Source organism: Ictalurus furcatus, chromosome 7 (genome assembly GCF_023375685.1).
Source record: "Ictalurus furcatus strain D&B chromosome 7, Billie_1.0, whole genome shotgun sequence".
In the NCBI taxonomy this organism is placed as follows: domain Eukaryota; kingdom Metazoa; phylum Chordata; class Actinopteri; order Siluriformes; family Ictaluridae; genus Ictalurus; species Ictalurus furcatus.
Window position 1 is genome coordinate 23,172,319 of NC_071261.1, and position 23,034 is coordinate 23,195,352.

A 23,034-nucleotide genomic window follows, 5' to 3' on the forward strand; every position below is an offset into this window, starting at 1 on the left:
TTCCTTAAACATCTATACACTAATCTGGGCTCATACAGTGCAAAAGTAATAAAGTGCTTAAATTACCTGGAGGTCCAGGTTGCCCAGGGCGTCCATCCTGTCCGGGGATACCTGGATCTCCTGGAAGTCCAGGAATACCTTTCGGTCCTGGAACTCCACTTATTCCTGCATAAGATACAGATGTCTTCTGTCAGTATATAAATACTAACATCCTTAATCATGAAATTTCAGATGTCAGGATAACTAAGAGAGATTATAATGCAGTTTTAGGATATTCCTTTGTTTTGCAGGGCATCAATCTTTTCTTACAATTTTATTAACAAGAGACCCTTGCCTTGAAGTCCTGGTTCTCCCTTTGTTCCTTTTACTGTAGAAGTATCGGTGATACCAGCTGGCCCTCTTAGACCTGGTTCACCTTTATTTCCCTTCGTTCCCATCAAACCTGGGTTTCCTGGCAGACCTGGCTGACCATTATCACCTACAGGGCAGACAAGTAAGATCTGAACCAACAACAGGAGTACGGCTTTTAATGACTGTCCGTCAAATAATGCATACCTTTTGGTCCAGGAAATCCTGGAACACCAGGGTTACCAGGATTACCAGGAGATCCTGGAGCACCCATCACGCCCATTTCTCCCTTTTGCCCTACAGTTGTAGGTGGGTGACAGAAAAGAAGGGTTCAGACTTAAGTGTTATACTGCATTAGATAAAGTGGGTATCCACATGTTTTAGATGCAGTCCATATAGTATAGTTTTATATTACCAGGGAATCCAGGTAGCCCATCTTGGCCAGGGTTACCAGGGTTCCCAGGAAGGCCAGGAGGGCCAGGTTGTCCAGACAATCCAGGGCTACCTGGGTCACCAGGCAAGCCTGGAATATCCAGTCCAGGCGAACCAGGGTCTCCTTTCTCACCATTCAAACCAGGGGAACCTGTACAGTCAATTCAAAATTCTCACAAACGCAGATACCAACAGCAGTTCATACATTAATCAAAAGATATCACACTCTATGTATAAAGGTTGTCCAAGTCTCAAACCTCAGGACGCTTACCAGGATTGCCCATAGGTCCTGGAAGTCCCGGTGGTCCAGGTAGACCGGGTAAACCAAAACCAGGGGGCCCTTGAGGGCCAGGTGCACCCGGTGAACCAGAAAGACCAGAATCACCTGTGAAAAGAGTGAGCTGTGTCTTACTCTATTTAAACGATTACATACTACAAGAAAATCATAAAGCTGATGCTACTGCAACTGGAATAACTGGTAGACTGTTTAGGACTGTACCTTTATAGCCAGGGGGACCATCGATACCAGGTCGGCCAGGTGCACCCGGATTCCCAGGGAATCCAGGATCACCTTTTTGCCCGGGAAAACCCTTACTGCCAGGCAAACCTGGGGGCCCCTGAGGGCCAGGGATACCATAACCAGGTTCGCCCTGTGGATACACACACATATGAACTCGTTACTATTTTTAGAATGTTCTCTAAAAATCAATTCTCTCTAAAAGCAGATTTGCAGGATCAACTTAGAGCGTTGTTATTAACTAATTCATTAGTACAGTCCTCTTAGCAACTAGAAATGCTTCTAAAATGTACAACCCTCAATGTAAACATTTTGCTTCATTGTTTACTGTCTGTTTCACCTTAGGTCCACGGAAGCCAGGTGTACCAGGCAGTCCATCCACACCAGGAGGTCCAGGCCTGCCAGGGCTGCCGGGAGTTCCCGCAGTACCTGGGAATCCTGAGAAATGTGTTCAGTAGTGTTAACACTGAAGTTATCATTTGTTATGTGTTTGCACTTTTCTAGGTAAGATGCATCCTAACTGACTTTACAGCAGCAGTTTGCTGGGCTTTTAGGATTTACCTTTAGGACCTGGTGGGCCTGGCAAGCCTATACCCGGGAGACCAGGTTCTCCTTTTTGGCCAGGTAATCCTGGGAAACCTGGGGAGCCAGGTTGGCCTGGGTTACCTGTACAGGTAGAAGATTGAATCTCATTAACACAGATAGCCAAATTCTGTTACATCATTGAAAGTGTATTTGTTTGTGATATTTTTCTTAAACATGTAAAAAGATTTTGGACTATTCTTAAGTTCTCTATCTGTAGGCAATATATTAATTAAATTTCAGTAATGATCCTATAATACTGCCATGGTAAATGCATATATTAAAAAACAACAACAACTGCATCTGCATTTACATTTAATTTGAAACTTAAAATCCAGAACCAGATTACAGTTTGGTGAGCTGTACAGTGCTGTTGCAGTGCAGTCCTATTTAATAATAGATATTTAATAATAAACTTTTACAACAAAATTATTAAAGGATAACGTACTCCATAACTGTACAGTCCATAGCCCACTCTTTGGATGTGCATTATTCGATTTTGAATGCTAAATTATATTTCATTTTCAAATAAAATTTTATTTAAAAGAAAATACTGAATTGGTTCAATGACAGTGAAATTTCCACCTATTTACCTGGATTTCCTGGTAGACCAGGTTCTCCATTACGTCCGCTGGGTCCAGGTGCCCCTTTCTCAGAGACAGTCTGACCTGGTTCACCTTTCTGACCTACCAGATGACATCAAGGTTTAAAATTACGTACTTTTATATATTATGTACTTGAGACAAGTTCAACTTTTTGATGGTCAAATCCATCAAAATCCAACATTATTGACTGTGCCTTGTATGTGATCTCACCTGGAGGTCCAGGAAGTCCTTGCCTTCCTGACACACCCTGGAACCCCTTCTCTCCAGAAGGTCCCTGTGGGCCAAATCCAGGGGCACCAGTAAGGCCCCGGTCTCCAGGAGGACCTTGGAGACCAGGCTCTCCAGGAGGACCACGTTCACCTTTAAGCATTAGGGAACCCTTGCAGGAACAAGCACAGCAACAATTTCTTAAGTACAACAAAAGCTCTCTAATCCATCCAGTGACCAATATCAAAAATAATTAGACACATTCAAGTACTGTCCCGTTAAAATTTATATACACGAGTGCAAAGATACATTTAAGATACATGTTAATTTTTGGGGGGGTTGGAAAGCTATCTCAGTTATAAGATTAACTTACAAATATACAGCAGTTTCTTGAAAAAAACCCTAAAAGTTAAATCTAAAAACTTAAAACTGTCCAAGACACTACATAAAATCCAGATTGTCTATCAGTAGATAATGCAAATTTCAATCGTGCCCTGACGTCTGTACTCTATACAATTTACAATCACAACTGACACACTTAGAAACAGCTTTATGAATCTTTAAAGCTCACTACTATCTGTTGAATTTGCACTAAAAACATTGATTCAGTGATAATCTGTTACAACAGATACTCACAGGTGCGCCTTTGGGACCAGGCGCTCCAGGAGGTCCATTTCGACCAGGTGCTCCATCCCGGCCAGGCAGACCTGGAGGGCCAGGGAATCCTGTGTCTCCCTTGTCTCCCTTCATACCATCAAGGGAAATTGCATCACCAGGGTCACCCTTCTGTCCGGGTAGTCCAGGTGAACCTTGCTGTCCTTGTAAACCCTAGAAAATGTCATAGAAGGGTTTATAATCTGTCCCAGCTCTTTTGGACAATTTTAACATATGAATTGAAGACACTTACTGGTGGCCCCATTAAACCAGGGCTGCCTGGGGATCCTCTGTCTCCTTTAAAACCAGGGAGCCCAGGACTGCCTGTGATAGAGATGCCAAAACATCAAACTTAGCACCAAACTCACTTAAAAAAAAACAACCACCATCTAACTAAAAGTGGTATTAAAAGTATATATGTACAGTATACGTGCAGAACAAAACCCCTTTCACACTGTTTTCTTGAACTGAAATATGTTTACCTTTAGTACACATCTCAAGATGAAGCATTTTAAAATTAGCCCCCCCCCCCCCACCCCAAAAAAGGGACAAAAGAGAAAATCCCATTTACACTCAAATTACACTCAAATACACCAAACACACAGGTTGTCTAAAAGCAATTGCTATGTGTTTATATCATTAATTTAACTTAAATAAATGAATAAAAACAGAAAATAATAAATATGTCCATGAAAAGTGTCCTGCTTATCTACCTAATATGATTCCTGCAGAAACCTTAGCCACATTTATGAAGAAAATAACCATTTCTACATCATTTTGTGGAAATACAGTATATTTATGTTTTACTGATGTACCAAAACATGTTATAAGCAGAAAAACCCAATTTTAGTCAAAACCAGATTTTTTAGCAGAAGAAATTGAGCCACTGCAGCATTCAAAACAATATTTCCCATAGTGAGAACTACTGTAATATTCTAACCCAAATAATCTTTAAATATAATCCCAAAAGAGAATTAAATCTCATTCTAGGTGAACCCTATATTATGTTAAATTATCTCTTATATGAAAATTACTTTATAATATAAAATGTAATAGTGACTCGCAATGCTGCTAATATCCAAACTTAAGGCACTAAAAAATGTAAGGTTTGTTGCACTTAAACAAAATTCATGCTGTATTTCAAACAAAGCAGATGACAAGGTTCTTACCTGGGGGTCCTGCAGGTCCTGGTGGACCCTGTGGTCCTGGGATGAGGTTGCCACTTGAGAAGCAATTCACACACGTGTCCCCCTTTTCACCTGCAAAACGAAAGGCACATGAACTAAAACTCATTTAAAGTTTGCATAAATTGTTCAACAAACATTTCTTCTTTTCTTTATTAATATTAAGTAGGGTCCTGCCTTTCTGGCCTATCTCTCCTGGGAAACCAGGTTCTCCATTCAGGCCTGGAAGACCAGAAGGCCCTGGGAGGCAGTTTTCAAACCCGTTTGATATTCCTGGAGGTCCTGGCGGTCCTGGAGGGCCTTGGAAACCTTGTGGTCCAGGTCTACCAGGAGAACCTGGAAGAGAAGCTCCAGGCGATCCTTGATCTCCTTTCTGTCCTCGCTCTCCTGTATAACCAGGGGGGCCAGGTAGGCCTTGACTTCCGATTCCTAATATACAATACAGCATTTATGAACACACGTGTATTCATGGATTCATGCAGTACTTATTACATTATGTTAAAGTCAACAATAACTACATGATACAGTTGCTTAAGATATTCATTCTTTTTGTAACTGACAGAGATGTATTTTCTGCATATTGAGTGCCCTCACCTGGCTGACCTGGCTGACCTGGTGGTCCTTGGACACCTGGGAACAGATAAAGACTCATTAAAATGATTTACAATCATATATTTGTGTACATCAGAGAGATATTCCCAAGTCATCCTTTTTTACTTATTTGGGTGATACTTCTATCTAACGCGACTTGCAGTATAGTCAGAACACAGCTGAGCATTTGACTTTTGACATTTTACTAAAGGACCCAACAGTGGTAGCTTGATTATGCTGGTAATGAATGAAGCTTATTATAATGCTGCATTTACTAAAATCTATTTAATACTGCATTTAAAATAGACCAGTATAGTTTTTTCTGGTGTTGCTCTTAAATACCATTTTGTATGCTATGCATGACAATCACAAAACTGGTAGACACGGGTAAAGTAAATGGTGTCCACCTCAGTCAAAAAAGGGTGTCAAATATTTTCATATGTGTGAAATTTCAGAGGTTTCGGAAACTTTATTACTACTAAAGAATCTGACTTTTTGCTATATTTGAAAAAGTCCTTGTTTTTCCTTACAAAAGATTGCAGAACCCATTTAGGAAGATCTGAGGAACTGTTATGTCTCAAACTTTGTATGAATTAAAAAAATACTAGTGAATGTAATTGTAGCGTCTTAAAGCAACAAGCACATTAGTAATGCAATCTAACAAGCCATACCAGGTAGCCCTGGCTCTCCTTTCCTCCCAGGGGCTCCAGGAAGCCCAGGATCTCCTTTAGGTCCTACTTGGTTGAGTGATGGGGGTGTCACCTAAATGAATAATTAATTAGATGAGATCTGTTGTATTTTCTATGACAAATAGAACACTGTGAAAAAAAACTAACATTACAAACATTATATGACATACCACGCCTGGAGGTCCAGGTAGTCCTCGCTCACCTTTCTCACCCTACAAGAAAACGAGAGGTTAATTCCTCTACATTCGCAACCTTCTCTATAGAGAGACACTGTAATGTGACAAGCAGGACCTCATCACAGGCGAGAATCTTTACACTTCTCAGTCAACATTAAGAGAAACAAATGTGAGGCAATTTATGGAATCTTACTCTTTCTCCATCTCTTCCTGGAAAACCAGGATCACCAGGGGCTCCTATGGCACCCTGAGAGAGAGAGAGAGAGAGAGAGAGAGAGAGAGAAGCAGACCAAACAGATATTAAACAATCATGTACACAGTGTATTCCCCATCACAGTGTACATATGTACACAGAAATCTCACCTGAAGTCCAGGAGGGCCAGGGTCCCCATCTTTACCAGGTTTACCCTAAAGGATTAACAAGCATAAGTTACACAGTTCTCCTGTTGTTAATATGATTGTACGGTCTTTCTCTCAGTGAGTGTGGTTCAACCCTCACCCTCTTTCCAGGTTCTCCTGGCTCTCCCTTCTCTCCCTTCACATCAGATGGACCCTGTTAATCAGAAGCAGTCCTATTAGAGATTTTGCATAATCTACAGAGATCCATACACAGTGTGCCACTGTGTAACTATGTAATTTACCAAAAGGACCAAAAAAGAGATGAGCACTCGTGAGAGTTAAGTGATGTTGTAATAGCTAGACCTGTACACACAACCTACGCATATATGTAATGTAATCTTGTTGATATAGCAGAAGTTTAAATACATACAGGTAATCCAGGAGGGCCAGGATATCCCGGTGGTCCAGGTTGTCCAGGGTCACCCTAAAATAAAATGGGGAACAGACTTAACAATAACTTATATATGTGACAAATACAACTCCAATTCCGAAAAAGTTGGGACAGTATAGAAAATGCTAATAAAACAAAGTGGAGTGAATGGTAAATGTACTTTGAGTTGTATTTAAACAAAAAATGTATAAAGACAAGGTATTTTTGTTAGTTATGTTTTACTTAATCGACTGCATAGTGTTTTGAAGGTAAATGTTTATTTTGAAATTGATGCATGCAACACGTTCCAAAAAAATTGGGACGGGGGAATGTAGGACTAATAGCGATGTGACAAACTGAACTAAGAAGGTGATGTGAAACAGGTGAGACAATCGTCTAATCATAGTATATAAGGAGCCTCCAAAATAGGACTAGTCCTTCAAGAGCAAGGATGGGTCGAGGCTCACCAATCTGCCAACAGATGCGTCAGTGAATAATCCAACACTTTGAGAACAACATTGCCCAAAGACAAATCGGTAGGATTTTGTTCATTTTACCTTCTACACGTGCACAATATAATTAAAAGATTCAATGAATTTGGTCAAATATCTGTGCGTAAAGGGCAAGGCCGAAAACCACTTCTGAATGCACGTGATCTCTGATCCCTCAGACGTCACTGTCTTAAAAACCGTCATGAGTCTGTAATGGAGATCCTGGCATGGACTCGGGAATACTTTGGTAAACCTTTCAGTCAACACCATTCGCTGCTGCATCCACAGATGCAAGTTAAGGCTTTACTATGCAAAGCAGAAACCATATATCAACACTGTCCAGAAATGCCGCCGACTTCTCTGGGCTCGGTCTCATCTGAGATGGACAGTAGCACAGTGGAATCATGTTTTCTGGTCAGACGAGTCAACATTTCAAAGAGTTTTTGGACAAAACAGCCGTCATGTTCTCCGAGCCAAAGAGGAAAAGGACCATCCAAGCTGTTATCAGCGTCAGGTCCAAAAGCCAGCGTCTGTCATGGTATGGGGGTGTGTCAGCGCCCATGGCATGGGTAACTTGCACATCTGTGAGGGCACCATTAATGCAGAAAGATATGTACACCTTTTGGAGTAATATATGCTGCCATCCAGAGCAGGAAGACACCAAACCAGATTCTGCCCAGATTACAAGCGCATGGTTGTGTAAGCAGAGAGTGCGGGTGCTAGCATGGCCTGCCTGCAGTCCTGACCTGTCTCCGATTGAGAATGTGTGGTGCATTATGAAACGCAAAATAAGGCAACGAAGGCCCTGTACAGTTGAGCAGCATGAAGAAATGCATAATGGATGATGGGGGAAAATTCTGCTTGTTAAACTTAACCAACTGGTGTCTTCAGTTCCCAAACTCTTAATAAGTGTTATTAAAAAAAAGGTGATGTTACACAGTGGTAAACAGTCGACTGTCCCAAATTCTTCGGAGTGTGCTGCGGTCCTCAGATTTGAAATGAGTGTATATTCTCAAAAATAAATTAAATTCACAAAGTAAAACATCAAATGTGTTAATAAATATGTTTTCAATATAGTACAGGGTGAAGTGAATTTTCAAATGACTCTTTTTGTTGATTTTTTTGCGTTTTCCAACTTTTTTGCAATTGGGGTTGTATAAATATGTCTAAATTAGTACATGACTCACCAACTCATTCATGATTTCAATATTCTACTCTCTTCCAGTTTAAATGTTACTACTTTACATTAGCTTATCACATCATGATAAATGAAGTGTATAATAAAACTACAAAAGCGTTATTGATGCCACCTAGTGGATGATGTGAAAAGTTACTGTGGCGCCATCTAGTGGTCTAAAATAATAATACATGTAATGCCCTATATGCAGTGGAGGGCTACAGGAAATATTTTCAGAAAATATTTTCATTCAATTAAGGAAAATTTCAAGGAAACGCAAAAGATTTTCTGTATGATTTTCTGAGGCTGGGTACACACACACACACACTGCTGTCAGGTTATCAAAGTTGTAGCTGTTCACTCCTCCTAACATTTACATCCTTAAGGATGGTGGAGTATCGATCAATTTCTGGAACAAAGTGGGATCAGGGAATCAAGGAGGCATCAATTAGAATTCTACATACAGGAAGCATCCTGTATGTATTATTAAGCTTCCATCATCCTCTAACAAACTCCATGTTACCTGACACCCAGTCACAAAACACTTTGCAAGCTTTTCCCTCTTCCCAGTTACCAGATTTCGAATTATGAATTCCTGTTTGCATTTTCCAACATCGCCTGAAATAAATCAGACTCACAATCATCCACTGAATCCAGGTTCAGCCTTTTAATGTTACTGAGCCTGTCTCATTGTATGCCTGTTTCTCTCTCTATGCCTCTAGTGGTCCAAAAGATATAGGCCTGTGTACCATTTTAGATAATATGTAAGCTGATGTAAGCCATATCAAAGAAGGAATTCTTGAAAGGGTGTTACTGTTATTATTGTTGCCTAGACATGATGTTTAAATAATATGTGGGCAGATATATGCTGACAGAGCTTATTGTGTTATTATTTTCACCTAAATTGTGTTGTTTGTATATGTTGCTAATGTAATTATGTCTCTAAGATTACAACTACAGAAGTTTATTGTGCTTAAATGGGTAGTGAATGGGGCTTGGAGATTGAATATGCTTGTATATTGTCAGAAATAGTCTGCCAACTCGATTAAAACCCTAAACAAATCTTCAATCCATTGTTGATGACGTTATTACAGGAAAACAATATACGCATCAATATGGAGTGTCATCTTAAAGTTCACTACCTTCTCCACACATGCTTCAGTGTTCCAGTACCCAGCATAACATCTCCAGCTAATTCCCTGTTAAGCCTCACCTAGTGTTGGCCCGTTTACTTGTTGCTTGACCTTCTGACCTTCTGAATGCTCTTTACAATTACTACCTGCTCCTTCTAGGTTGTCTGCTTCAATTTTTTATAATACCATGCGTTCTGTCTGAACATCATGGCAATACTACTGGTTACACACTTCAGGTAGCATCTCTGTTGAGCTGGATATGACAATAGAGTGGAGATCAGAATTACTGTACCTTCTCTCCTCGATGAATCACTCCGTCTATTTCACCTATTAACTGGTCGACTTGCCCTGGAGGCCCAGGAGGCCCCTTCAAGCCAGTTTCACCCTATACACACACACACACACGCAGTGAGACAAAAAAGTGCTTATTGGAACCTATTGGAATTTGTTTAGATTTACATAAATGCTGTATTTTTCACTTTATGTGCTAGTGACTGCCATACCTTATCTCCTTTTGGCCCTTGGAAGTTCAGCCCCATATTTCCCTATGCAAAAACAGTCAGGCAGAAAAATCTTTTAATTGACAAAGCTTATACATTTTTAAAAATTCTGAACCAGATTTTTGGACCAGAAGTATACTTGAATTACACACACTGCTATGGCTTAGCATTAAAAAACACCGTACCTTTGGCCCTTGTGGACCAGGGGGACCTGGTGGCCCCTGAATTGAAATAAATAAACAAATACATTATATAAGCATTACATTTACAATATGCACAGTCAGAGAGTAAACATGATACAGTCAGTGGTTAGAAAAATAACAACATACATTGTAACCTCTTGGACCCTGAGGCCCACTAGGACCTGGCAACCCGGGCGGTCCAGGATCTCCCTACACAAACATACACACATGTGGGTCTGTTACAAGATGCTCCCTGGAGTTCACAAGCTATGAATCAATTATGCTAACTCATGCTAAAGTATTTACACAAATCGCTTTAATCCATATCTATAGAACAACATTTCATGAAGTTTAAACAGAGCCCTAATCTTCACACTAATGCAGAAGAAATAAATATTCAGCCTGATAGGTTGACGTGTGAAAAGTGACGTACTCTGGGGCCTGGCAGACCGATGCTTCCTGGACCTCCTGGTGTTCCTGGTATTTCCATAGAGATGACTTCACCAGGCTCTCCCTGCCAGGGCAAAGAGAGATACAAAATGTATGTATATTGCAGTCCAAGTCCAACTAGCCTCACCTAAACCTAAATGTACATCAACCTAAATGTATTTAAATGTTGAATATTTTATATTGATCATCCATATATGTTTGTACATATGTCCTTAAAATGGCTCGTTAAATTTGAGTAACTTCAGAAATGACTAGACCAGACCAAGCAACATTGCTGAATTTACCCAATCAGACAAACAAAATAAATAAAGTCATATTAAAAAGGTCTGGTGTAGCTATGCTGTACGTAGTTGTTCAGAGGAAAACTTGCCTTCTGTCCTGGGTCACCACGTAGTCCCTAGGATGGAGACACAAATAAAGAAAAATCAGGAATGTCAGATCAAAGTGGTTTAAGATAATGTCCACTATTCATAAATCTCAAATCCAGAGTGAGGAGAGAGCACTTACTGGTGAACCATCTAAACCTGGGAAACCTGGATTTCCTGGAAATCCTTTTTCACCCTGTAATCAAATGCACCACAACGAAACATAAGCTCCTATTCATTATACATCCATTCAGACTGATTTGACTGTCTACCCTATGTGTATTCAACACATGCCCAAACTGGACGTTGTAAAATTTGTAAAATAATGATACTACATCTATGATCACTACTGTACCACTACTGTACTTAATTCTTGATGATACAACGACTACATCATCATACATCATTTGGTTTAGCTAACTCTAGCATACGGAAATGTGGCTACATTGTGAATTTAGTTTTCCAGGACAAAATGTATAACAACATATCCACAATAGTGCTATAGTACAAAACTATCTAAATCAGCAGAATCTCAAATGCTGCACAAAATTCCCATTAGTTGTATCTCAAATTATTCATTTTTAGCTTTGTCAATTTATTATATCTGCTTAGGCCATGTGTGACATGTTTGATAATAGTGGAAATGATCAAACGTTATTAACATTTGCTTGGGGAGGTGACAATTTTAATCCACAAAACTGCTGATCTTAAAGTTCTACTTCTTTGACGAGTTTTTTTTTCTGGATTTGGAGGCATAAACCAAACTATTCCCCAACTGTACAATCACAGAGCATCATTATTTCATAAGTATCATCTTACAACATCAAATTAACCCCAACCCTGACCAATCAATTATCAGTGTTCACTGACTAAAGCAGTTTCCATCTTAACTCCAAAGCATTAGCATTTATCAGAACCATTCTATTAGTGTTCCTGATACACACCTTGGTTCCGTTACAGCCTGCAATTCCTTTTGGACCTGGAGGCCCGTCTGATCCTGGAAGACCCTGTCAATCAAAAAAAGAGGACACACATAGTCAGAACTGCTGCTACTGACAGGACAGAAACTACACAGCAATCAGGTGTTATGTACTGTACAGATCAAATTATTTATTAATTAGTGCTGAAATGGTTTCTGACTTCTCCAGAATCTATCTAATTATATGAGCAGGTTACACAAAAAATGTCAAGTTGCTGATGTTGTTCCCAGATTGTCTCCTGTGGCTTAGTCTCTTCTGCCTTTTAAACAAAGTTATTAAATAATAATGATTGTATGTGTGCAAAGTGATGTGTTTAACATTAAATTACACACAGTTGTTGATTGTCCTGGGTATTTTCATGCTGTGTCTGTAAACCTGTTTTCCTTTTCTAGTTTTCTTTAATCTGTACACAAGTTGGGAAGTGTTTCCTTGTTGCCATGGTGCTTATCGCTTGTGCACTCCTGTGAGAAATGACTGGCTGCCTGTTGCTTTGCTGCTCACTCACATGAGGTGAATGAGCATAGACATCAATGTGAGCAGAGTACAGACTTGGAGATAAAGCGTTATGCATGGTCTGAGCTCACAGCCATTATCATTTCCCATATATTCATTTTCTTACACATTGACTCTTCTGGAAGATTCTGCGAACTAAGCTTACCCATAAGCCCCACATTAATGTGAACTTAAAACCCTGGGTAAAAGACTCTTTTCTTATATGACTCTTCAGTTATGGAAGGCCCTGCCAAGAACAATAAGTGTTGAAAGTAAAAATAATACTAATAATAAAAAAGACAGCTAAAGCTACTTAATCTTCATTTGAAAATATATGTTTTAACGACGGTTTGCGTTTTCCTTATGGTTTTGTTGTGCTGTCTGCCTCTTTATTTTGCCTCTTTTAACTTTCACTCTCTGTCTTTTAAAGTCTCTTTGAATTGTATTGTTGCTGTTTCTTTCTCATGCTTTATTTTTTTACTATTAATCACATCAGGAGTACTTACTGGAATTCCTGGTGTTCCTGCAAATCCTGGAAGTCCAGGAGGTCCCTGTAAGAAAGACACAGTTAGCTTACATGAGCAGAAGACACAACTAGTTTTGACTTTTAGGAGAATCATTGTCTAAGCAGTCTCACTCTTATTCCTTTAGGTCCAGGTGGTCCTGGAGGTCCATCATCACCCTGGGGGAAAATGCGGATAAAAATAGAATCGTACGTTTCACGTAACAAAAATAATATTTTTTCTAAATGAATAATGCTACATTTACATTGCAGGCAAACTCAGTGTTTTTCCCCATGGTCTCTCATTCATTTTGAAAATGCACAGACACCTGCATGAGTGAGATTAGCCTAAGTGCTAAGTCCGGTGCATAGGACTCATCCACAACCATGATGAATCAGTGCAGTGCAAGATGGAAAAGATAGGAGGCAGCAGAGTAGAACATAACCTCCACAATAACTACACTGGTTTAACATTTTAATTTATTCAATTCTTTGTTCTGTTGCAATGTGAATGCATCTTAAGGGTTAGTAACATAACACGTAATTGACTCAATTATTTCACAGTCATGTCGAGTTGACCCCTGACCTTCTCTCCACGAGGTCCAATTGGCCCTTCTGGTCCAGGGAATCCTGGTACACCTGCATGACCTGACTGACCTGGGAATCCTCTATCACCCTGCCAAAACACATACACAGGACAGCAGTAATGCCTCACTAGAAATGAAAGATTATCGCTTTAAAGATCATGATGGCAGATGTCTGTGTTGCCCAGGCTTGTATTTTGCCATCCTGTGCCATGCTAGGAGATTATATGAGATGACAGAACATTATATAATACATAAGAGGCTATTATTCTGTACCAGTGACCTAGCAACCCATTTATCACAAAACAACAAAGGCTGAAAAATATTGTCAAGTTCGAAAAGGACATAAATATCTACTGTATGATAAATTACACCTTGTAAAAGTCTTGTTTTCTAAGAATGGATAGATGCTTATTATTATAAAGGGATGGGGGAAAAGGCAGACTGCTTGTAAAAAGAAAAAGGGGAAAGTCCAGGCATGAAAGCAGTCATGTCGAGACACTATAAAGCCACACACACAGTAAACCCCACACTATAGCGACACCAAAAAAAACACCTCGAAAAGAAAACACTGTATTGGCAGCATCTCAAAGATTACCTCAACCGCTCCACACCCTGTGGCTGTAGGGTACAGAGAACGGATATGAGCTTAGCTCTTTCAGGCCCTGAGGACGTTTTATAAAGAGCCATAATGGCAACGTTTACGCACAGGTGACTGCCAGAACCTGCTTATGCAAAACACAATGGCATGAATGGAAAATGTTAAACAACGTGAAATGATAGTGTTGAAATTGATTGTGTAGTACATCAATTAAACATATGTTAAATAAAACATGAATTCATTAATCAAGTAAAAGTGCACATTTCTGGATCAAGCCAATAAAGCAACAGGCAAATACTGAGATGGCACTGAAACCCAGGAGGGTACAGTATCAGGCCAGTACCAGCAAAAAAAAAAAAAAAAAAAAGGTGGACGGAAGGGAAAAAAAACAATGAATTTGATCGGACCCTGTACCAAATGGAGAAAAAAAAAAGTTTTGGAAAAGATTTCTTTTGGAACTGTAAATGTTTGCATATAAATTGGTTGTATTTTTTGTGCGTATGACTTTTTATTATATTTATACTGCATTATATTTAGAATGTAGATGATTTTTATGTGAAAGCTGTGGTTTTGTGTAAATTGTGTTTTTAGCTATGTATTTCTCATGTATTTTTACTACAACTAGGTTGGACTATTGTAATTCACTCTACATGGATTTGCCTAGAACAACTATTGATCGTTTGCAATTGGTACGAAATGTGGCAGCCAGATTACTGACTTGCACTAAAAAACGTGAGCGCGTTACACCTTTCCTCGCTTCTCTTCACTGGTTACCGGTCAAGTTCTGTGTTAAAATTTTGCTTTTTATTTTTAAAGCTTTGCATGGACTTGCTCCGCAGTATATTTATGATCTTCTCACCCTGTGCACTGCTTCAAGACACCTTCAATAATCCAGTGCATTACTGCTCTCTGTTCCTGTGACCGGGCTTTCTCTGTGGCTGCTCCTAGGCTTAGGAATATTCTTCCTCTCCACATCAGATCTTCCCCGTCCATTTCTGTGTTTAAATCCTCTTTGAAGACTTATTTGTATTCTTTATGTTTTAATTGAGGGTGTAAATTTTTTCACGGGTCTTATGTTTGTTTTTTGTTTACTCTTTTGATTTGTTTTAATTCTGTTTTATATTTCTTGTACAGCACTTTGGTTTCAACATCTGTTGTTTTAAATGTGCTTTATAAATCAATAAACTAAACTAAAGTAAACTTTTAAGTGCTTCAGTTAAAAAAAAAAAGAAAATGAAAAGAAAAACATTTTAATGCTTTAGTAGCATTGATATCGGCTGATGTTCAAGGTTTCAGTATGGGTATCAGAAAAGAAAAACTGCTATCATGCCATCTCTAATAAATAACAAGTAAATCATTTAAAAATGAGTTAAAGCAACAGTGAAAAGGAATAGTACGTGAACTGAATAGTAAGTAATAATAAAGTTTTATTGTAATGGCCAAGTGAATTATAATCACATTTTTATTGCTACTTTTCTGTTTATTGCTTTTTTTATTAACGATTTATCCACATTGCCAGAAAGTGGGTCCGAAGTTTCTTTTAGTAATTACACAAAGCTGTTAAAGTTACAGTTTTTCTTTACCCGTAACATCTGTTACAGCTGTGCACTAAGTAGTGTTCTCTCAATAAACCATGATGGTAATCAGCAAAAACAATTCCTGATGTCTGAATTGTCTCAGATAGTAAATAGCTCACTTGCATGTGATATACAGAGCAGAAAACAAAGTTTATACTCCAAGGCTTCACTTATCATTTATTACATGTTTGATTTGATATAATTGCCAGATTTCTTTTTTTTAAAAATGTTTTTAATAACAATGACAAAATGCAACATATTTGATGTTAAAGGTTTGTACGGAATCTTTATAACTGTAGAATACTGCAATGTAATTACATATTTTCAGTCCTTTTTAAGTGTTAAATAATTCATTTTTGCAGACGTAAAGAAGTATAATTAAACTCAGGTAAACGTTAAACGTTTTTGCTGGCAGTCTGTTAGCAAACCTTTATATAACCTGCCACATAGTGTGACTCTTGAAATGTCTTCCACTATAATGGCATGGTGTTGTTGTCATATAGCTACCAGTACACACCTGAAGATTACATCATTCCAATCATTATTATATCTGGATGTGGTTGTGGTCTAGCCGTACACTTTAATCTGCAGATGGTTATTGTAACTTATGGTTCATTTTGGCAAATTATTTATTTGCCAGTCATTTGGCAAATGACTTAGACTGCATTTATTTAATTAAAGAACAACAAACTGAGTATTAATTCATCATGTAGACACTCACCTTTGCGCCTTTCACTCCACTGCAGTCACACTTCGATCCAGTTCCACAACCATGGCATGCCTGAGAGAGACAGAGAGAGAGAGAGAGAGATTATAATCAAATGTTAAGCAAAAAAAAAGGAAAATAGGACCTTTATATTTATTTATACTGGTGCCATTTAGCTCTCCACCCACCAGTTACACTACGTTAAAATGCAGATTGAGAAAAATGGGCAAAATAACCAACTCTTTCTAGTTTTAGTAAAATTGCAGTTAGATTCAATCTTGATTATTTGTTTTTACACTGCCCTTTACTGTATGTTAAGCTCATGAATGTATGTTGATTGAGATCTCCATCATAACATAAAATAAAATGTAAAATAAATAAATAAATAAATACTACTTATAGCACCACCACCACTACTACTACAACTACTACTACCACTACTATAACTACTACTACTACTACCACCACAACTACTACTACTATCACTACTATAACTACCACTACTACCACTACTACTACTAATAATAATAATAATAAAAATCCCGATATGTCACACACTTTAAGAGCCTTGGTGCTAGAGATTATCATGTACAGAAGCTTATTTCAATTTGCAAATGACATGCAGTGATCAATGAAATCTTTTTCCCTTTTCAGCTGTGAGCTATTCTGTAACAAAAGCCCAACCCTGAGTAATATATTTATTGTACTTCATTAAATCTCTGTCATTGTGAAGCACTTTCATTTGCCTTGGGGTACAAAAGCTAAAGAATTTGATGCACCAGAATTATGGTTTTCATAACATGATGACCAAAAGACGGCAGCACAAAGAGCTGATTCTAATATGTAGATTTTAATTCATAGCAAACTAATAAAACATATGCTTCTATGGTGATATTATCCATGTGTTGTCACCAACTCAAGTCCATCTCATGTCAAGTGAAGTCAAGTACTCAAGTAGATCTTTACTGTGGTCACAGTCATATACAGTGTGCAGAACACAGCGAGAGGAATGAACGTTAATCCTGGATCCAAGGTGCAAGATATGTGTAGGACAAATAAAGTGCAACAGGAATACGAAGCATGCAAGCAGGGGAGTATGTGAAACAGTGGGGGATGAGATAAATAAATACGTAAATACTCCAAACACAAAGAACATTTAACATGACAATAAGACACCGTAGTAACCGTTAAGGTCCAAAGCTGTGACTAGACTGAAATTGAGTATAAAGTAAGAAGTGTCAGTGCAGTAATGATTGGGATAGCAATCTTAAAGGAATGCAATTTGAGGGACAGTGCAGTACTGTAATGAGTCAGTACAATCAAAGTGGCGGTGTGACGCATCGTAGTTAAATAAGGCATACAGATGGCGGTATTTGACTGTTCAGCTCGAGAAGTATAAGTCCAGTAAACAACAAAACCTACTATACTATTATAAAACAGTGACAAAATCTCAGTATTGGCTCAAGACTATGTATGCTAAATAATGTGTACTTTTGAATATATTTTGTAATATTTTATACTATTATATTTTTCCTTATACTGTATGCTGTATGCCGTTGTGTGTCGCACTGCATGCAAGAACCCGGAAGCACCTGTAAGCCAGAAACAAATGACTTGTGTGTGTGAGCACGCTTGGCCAATAAAGCTGTTTCTGATTGTGATTATTTAAAACCCTTCCACAAAAAAGCATCCACCTACATCCTCACATGACACTGTCTCGAGGGTGCGAGTGTGTGTGTGTTTTCGGTTTGCTACACTGAATGGTCTGGTACAGAGGGTTCAAGTAGGAGTTGGACAGTTCACACAACTCATGACCAGCTCTAAAGTCAAAAACACATTCTCATATCTCATGTATGTCTCTGTGTCTATGTACACAAGAGAGATCTTGAAATATATTAATAGACAGACAAACAGAGAGGAAAGAAATTGACTGAATTTGTTTTATAAATGTAAAAAATAATATGCACATCTAACGTGTAATGTGCCGAATGAGAGGCCGGAACACACCACTCTTATTCTCTGAATGACATACAGTGTAGATGTTAATGATATCAACAGAATTGTCTGTTATTGAAGCACAAAAAAACAGACATCTGCATGGTACTGGAATTAAAATTTCGCTATTTATATTCATGTTGTTCATTATTTTCAAGTGAAATCATATTTGTCTCCAATTCCAATAGCAAACTAATACAAGCATTAAACGCATTAAACTTTTTTTTACTTTGAACACTTATCTGCTCTAATGGCTCTCACTCCACTTAGTGCTTTGAGCAAATGTTTTTTTAAAACTGTCAGCACTAAAAATTTAACAAGGTCCAAATATAATCATCTCTTACAGCTCAAATAATAATTCATTTCCAAACAGCTAAAGCCTGCGTGAGTTCTCATGCCAAGCGAGGGGCTATAACTTAAACTATGCATTAACACCACCAGGCCTACAACTTCCACAGCCCTATTTCCTCTGAGTGGCAGTGCAGTGCCTGTGCTTCTGCACAAATGCCACCGGTGTCACATTCACAGCAGACAGAGTAGTGATTGGACTGTTTTCTGCTTCACTTGGAATTTGCTTTGGATAAAGGCTCCTGCCAAATGAATAAATCTAAATGTAAAATGTGAAAAAAACCCGACAGACGTGTCACAGAACACAAACCATGTAGTTCAATTCCAGACCATACATTAATCCTAAAGATTAATCCTGCAGTTTATAATTAGACTCTTAAGCCCTATTCAGATGGCGTTTTATTCTCTTGGTGACATCTGGAATAAAATATTTTACACGTCTCTACTATGATAACACCAGTCCTTCCAGGATTTTACGATTGCAGAAATGAACACAAAATCAAGCAAACTCCACACTATTCGGAGGAGCTTGCAATGTTTTGCAGGTTTTGCAGATGTGGGCCAAGTCTGGCAGTGACGTCATCACAACACTCGTTCAGCCAAAGCCCTCTTCGATTCACGTGCTTCGAACATGAGTACACTTAAAAGGTCTCATTTACTAACAAACATCACTGCGAAAGACCACGAAAAACAATTTTGTGCAATTGCAATTTCGCCAATTCAAGTCATTTTATACAAAAAAAAGCACAAAAAACTCTGCAAGTTGCATCACCAATTTTGAAAAAAAAAAAAGCTGCAGCAAAATCAAGCATTTTTGGCCGCAGCAATCACAAAAGAACTTGGTGAAATCCTGTACGAACGGTAAAACTGTTGCATCTGGTCACAAATTAAATGAATGCGGGACAAGGGAATTTATGCGATGCTGTTTTCCTATGAACCCTAAATGCCCCTTACTGCAGAACAAATCATCCATGGGCTGGAGTCGGACTTGATTCAGTTCCTTGTACCTGGGTGGGTTCGAGCCAAAAAAATAAGGGGAAGAGCGTAACCTCACAAAGCGTTTCAGGCTAGATAAGTTTGCTTAATGTGTTGTTTGTGTTGTACAGTGTTGCGTGCGTTAGGGTTAGGCGTTAAAGTTAGGGTTAAACTTATAGGAAGAGTTGCATCAGATCCAATTCCACCCCCTGCACTTTTGCTTCTGTAGCGTTAACTATCTCTATGAACCTGGATGTTTGTATCAAACATCATATGTTGCATTAAATGCATTCACAGTTTGAATACGTGGGTGGACCTTCCAGCAGGACAACGATCCAAAGCATACAGCAAAGGAAACTCTCAGTTGGTTTCAGAGGAAAAAAATCAAGGTGTTAGACTGGCCCAGTCAATCACCTGACTTGAATCCAATTGAACAAGATTTAAAGGCAATATGTTTAGAAGAATGGGCCAAAATCACACCTGAATACTGCGGCCCATTAATTTCTTCATACAGGAAGCGTCTTGAAGCTTTCATTACGAACAAAGGCTTTTCCACTAAGTATTAAATAAATTTCAGTTAGCATGTTCAATACTTTTTTCCCGTGTCATTCCTCTTTATTACACATAACTTTATTTATGGACTTTAATGTTGTAAATTCTTTATATTTGCGGATTTCTCGAGTTAATACTGATGTCTGGTGAACATTTCATGTGAATAACCTCATTGGAAATATATTTACTGAAAAAAAATGTTGACATGTCCAATACTTATTTCCCCTACTGTATCAGATGTGACAGGTTCAAACCATTTAGCTTAAATCATGCGATCATACATGAGCTCATATATAACATGAGTCAGGTTCTCAGAAGAGTTAACAGTTTCAAAATCACCTGTATAAACTGAAGAGCACCAAAGAGATACTAAATGACCCCCACCACACACACACACACTCACACAAAGAGAGAAACAGCAGGCTATGAGCTCCCTGCCTCAGTTCCTGATGTAATTAAACATCTAGTGGATGAAGAGATGATCATGACAGCTCTTCTGTTCTACAGATCACTGCTCAGTCCACACAGCTCCAGACATTATTGTTCTCTTTCCCGACACTAAGGAAAACACTCCACTTGATGTTTTAGTCTGTCTATTTGTCTAAATCCTACTCTGTATTTCTGCCAATTTTAAAACCCTCTGTACACTGTCATCATCAGATCAGCCAATCACTGCCCTGACAAGAAAACTGCTTGGTCATTCAGCATTCAAATGGCACTGAACACGCACAAAGTATTAACAGCTGATAAATGAACTGGTTCTGTTCAACACCCGCTCATAACAAAGTCAGAAAAAAGTAGAGAGCCACCTAGTGGTACACCAGAATGTTGCAGATGATGGGTCACACAAAGCTGAAAACTCAGTGTGTCTGTATGTGTGTATGTGTGTCTGTGTTTACTCAAACCCACATTAGCTGTGGTCTGCTGCTGATGGCTTCTGTCTGCTCCCAGCATTCTTTGGCCCTCAGATTATGCTGCATCAGTTGGCCGCTAATCCTCTGATCCACAAATACACATACTCTTACACACATACAACCTCGCTCTGTAATGGCTAGTGGCTTAAATGCCTAGAGAAAACAGGCGGCCAACAAGTGCAGCAGACAGTGGAGCAGGTGGCAAGAATATAAGCCAGGCTGACCAGTTTAGCATGGAGAAAGCATTCTTTGATAACCCTCTGATAGCCAGGGCACAAAGCATCTCTCTCTCTCACCCACACACACGTACTGCAATTGAATAATCATTTTCTATCTTATAACCTTGATCTGATCATGGCCCTGATGTCAAGTTGGTTAAATGGTTACTCGAGCACTTTGCTCTGTGTGTGTGTGTGTGCGCACGTGTGTGTGTTTAGAGAGACAAGACTGAAATTCCTCAGGCCTGATTATACACCTTTACCTTTATTCTTTCACACATACAGCCAAGTTCCAGCTTACAAATGCTCTTTAATCATTCATACAGTGATGCAAAGAGACAGAATTAAGTTCAAAGTATAAAATAAGTCCTGGTTAATAAGTAGGTGAGACAATCACTACTTTTCCACCAACACTCTGCTAGTGCATAAACTGGCAAAACTATAGACCGGCTTTGCTGCCATCAGAAACAGCACTGTTGTGGCACAATGGGAATCGGAGGAGGAATGTTGGAGGTTGGAGGTAGGTTGAGGGTTCGATTCCTGCTGCTGCCCTATGTGTGTGGAGTTTGCATGTGCTTTGGGGTTTTCCTCCCCAAGTACAAATACATGCATGGTTGGCTAACTGGCATGTCCAAAGTGTGTGAATGTGATTGTGCTCTGCAATGTGCCTGTCCAGGGTGTCCCCTGGGATAGGCTCCAGGTTCCCTGTGACCCTGTAGGATAAGCAGTACAGAAAATGGATAGATGGATAATATATTGTACTATTATATAGACACATTCCTGAGCAAGAAAATGGACCAAGCCCAAAATATTAAGCTTTTAAATGTCTTAACAACAAATTATTGATCAGGAAATTAGCAAGAATTAAACCAACAGATCAAGTAACTTAGTATGTGATAGCTTTTCCCTTTTACCTTTGCGTTCAGGAAGACTACTAGTAAATTTCCCAGTTTCTAGCTTTTCCCCAAACAGTTCATGGCAGCAAAAGTAAACGAGCAAATGGTGCCGCAGGAGGTCTCAGGAAAGCATTTGTTTAATTCTTGCTAATTTTCTGACCAATAATTTGTGGTTAAGACCATTAAAAGCGTAATATTTTGGCATTTTGGGCTTGGGCTTTTTGCCTAAGAGTGTATACATACACCATGGCATTTATTTCTCTCCTCCAAGAGTGGGCAGCTGTCCTGTGACACTGTACAAGTAGCATTTTGTAAAGATGTTGTGTCTTGGAGGAACGACGTGTTATCCTTCACTGGAGAACTAGCTAGTTGATAGGAAGCAGCAAAATGTCGAGTAAAGAGAGAGCTGCTTAAAAAAATTGCCTGATCAATATTCATATCAAAAACTAAAAAGAATCAGTGCGGAAAAAAGGATAAGATAGAAACAGCGAGGGAGGCTAGACATTCCCATCATACCTCTCCTAATAAAACACATTAATATAAAACTAAAGCTCACTGTCTCTCAGTACTGGGTTCTGTGCTTCAAGATTAAAAAAAACCTCACACAGCTTACGTCCTTCTCCCAGCCTAAACAGCTCAGAA

General features: G+C 38.9%; 1 protein-coding gene across 1 annotated transcript in view; it reads right to left on the reverse strand.

Moving 5' to 3' along the window:
• Positions 1-23,034, reverse strand: part of col4a5 (collagen, type IV, alpha 5 (Alport syndrome)) — a 50,099-nt gene that overhangs the window by 13,047 nt on the left and 14,018 nt on the right. Inside the window, exons 2-34 of the mRNA XM_053629316.1 lie at positions 16,510-16,569; positions 13,613-13,702; positions 13,162-13,206; positions 13,031-13,075; positions 11,997-12,059; positions 11,195-11,248; positions 11,058-11,084; positions 10,671-10,751; positions 10,385-10,447; positions 10,241-10,276; positions 10,059-10,100; positions 9,848-9,940; positions 6,755-6,808; positions 6,485-6,538; positions 6,349-6,393; positions 6,179-6,232; positions 5,980-6,021; positions 5,792-5,882; positions 5,124-5,159; positions 4,707-4,958; positions 4,515-4,604; positions 3,599-3,669; positions 3,328-3,519; positions 2,695-2,863; positions 2,473-2,565; positions 1,859-1,963; positions 1,638-1,735; positions 1,280-1,430; positions 1,052-1,165; positions 764-931; positions 556-645; positions 335-478; positions 67-165 (exon numbers count right to left, since the gene is read on the reverse strand). Coding sequence (XP_053485291.1) covers positions 67-165; positions 335-478; positions 556-645; positions 764-931; positions 1,052-1,165; positions 1,280-1,430; positions 1,638-1,735; positions 1,859-1,963; positions 2,473-2,565; positions 2,695-2,863; positions 3,328-3,519; positions 3,599-3,669; positions 4,515-4,604; positions 4,707-4,958; positions 5,124-5,159; positions 5,792-5,882; positions 5,980-6,021; positions 6,179-6,232; positions 6,349-6,393; positions 6,485-6,538; positions 6,755-6,808; positions 9,848-9,940; positions 10,059-10,100; positions 10,241-10,276; positions 10,385-10,447; positions 10,671-10,751; positions 11,058-11,084; positions 11,195-11,248; positions 11,997-12,059; positions 13,031-13,075; positions 13,162-13,206; positions 13,613-13,702; positions 16,510-16,569 — 2,911 coding nt within the window. The remainder of the gene's footprint in view (positions 1-66; positions 166-334; positions 479-555; positions 646-763; positions 932-1,051; positions 1,166-1,279; positions 1,431-1,637; positions 1,736-1,858; positions 1,964-2,472; positions 2,566-2,694; positions 2,864-3,327; positions 3,520-3,598; positions 3,670-4,514; positions 4,605-4,706; positions 4,959-5,123; positions 5,160-5,791; positions 5,883-5,979; positions 6,022-6,178; positions 6,233-6,348; positions 6,394-6,484; positions 6,539-6,754; positions 6,809-9,847; positions 9,941-10,058; positions 10,101-10,240; positions 10,277-10,384; positions 10,448-10,670; positions 10,752-11,057; positions 11,085-11,194; positions 11,249-11,996; positions 12,060-13,030; positions 13,076-13,161; positions 13,207-13,612; positions 13,703-16,509; positions 16,570-23,034) is intronic.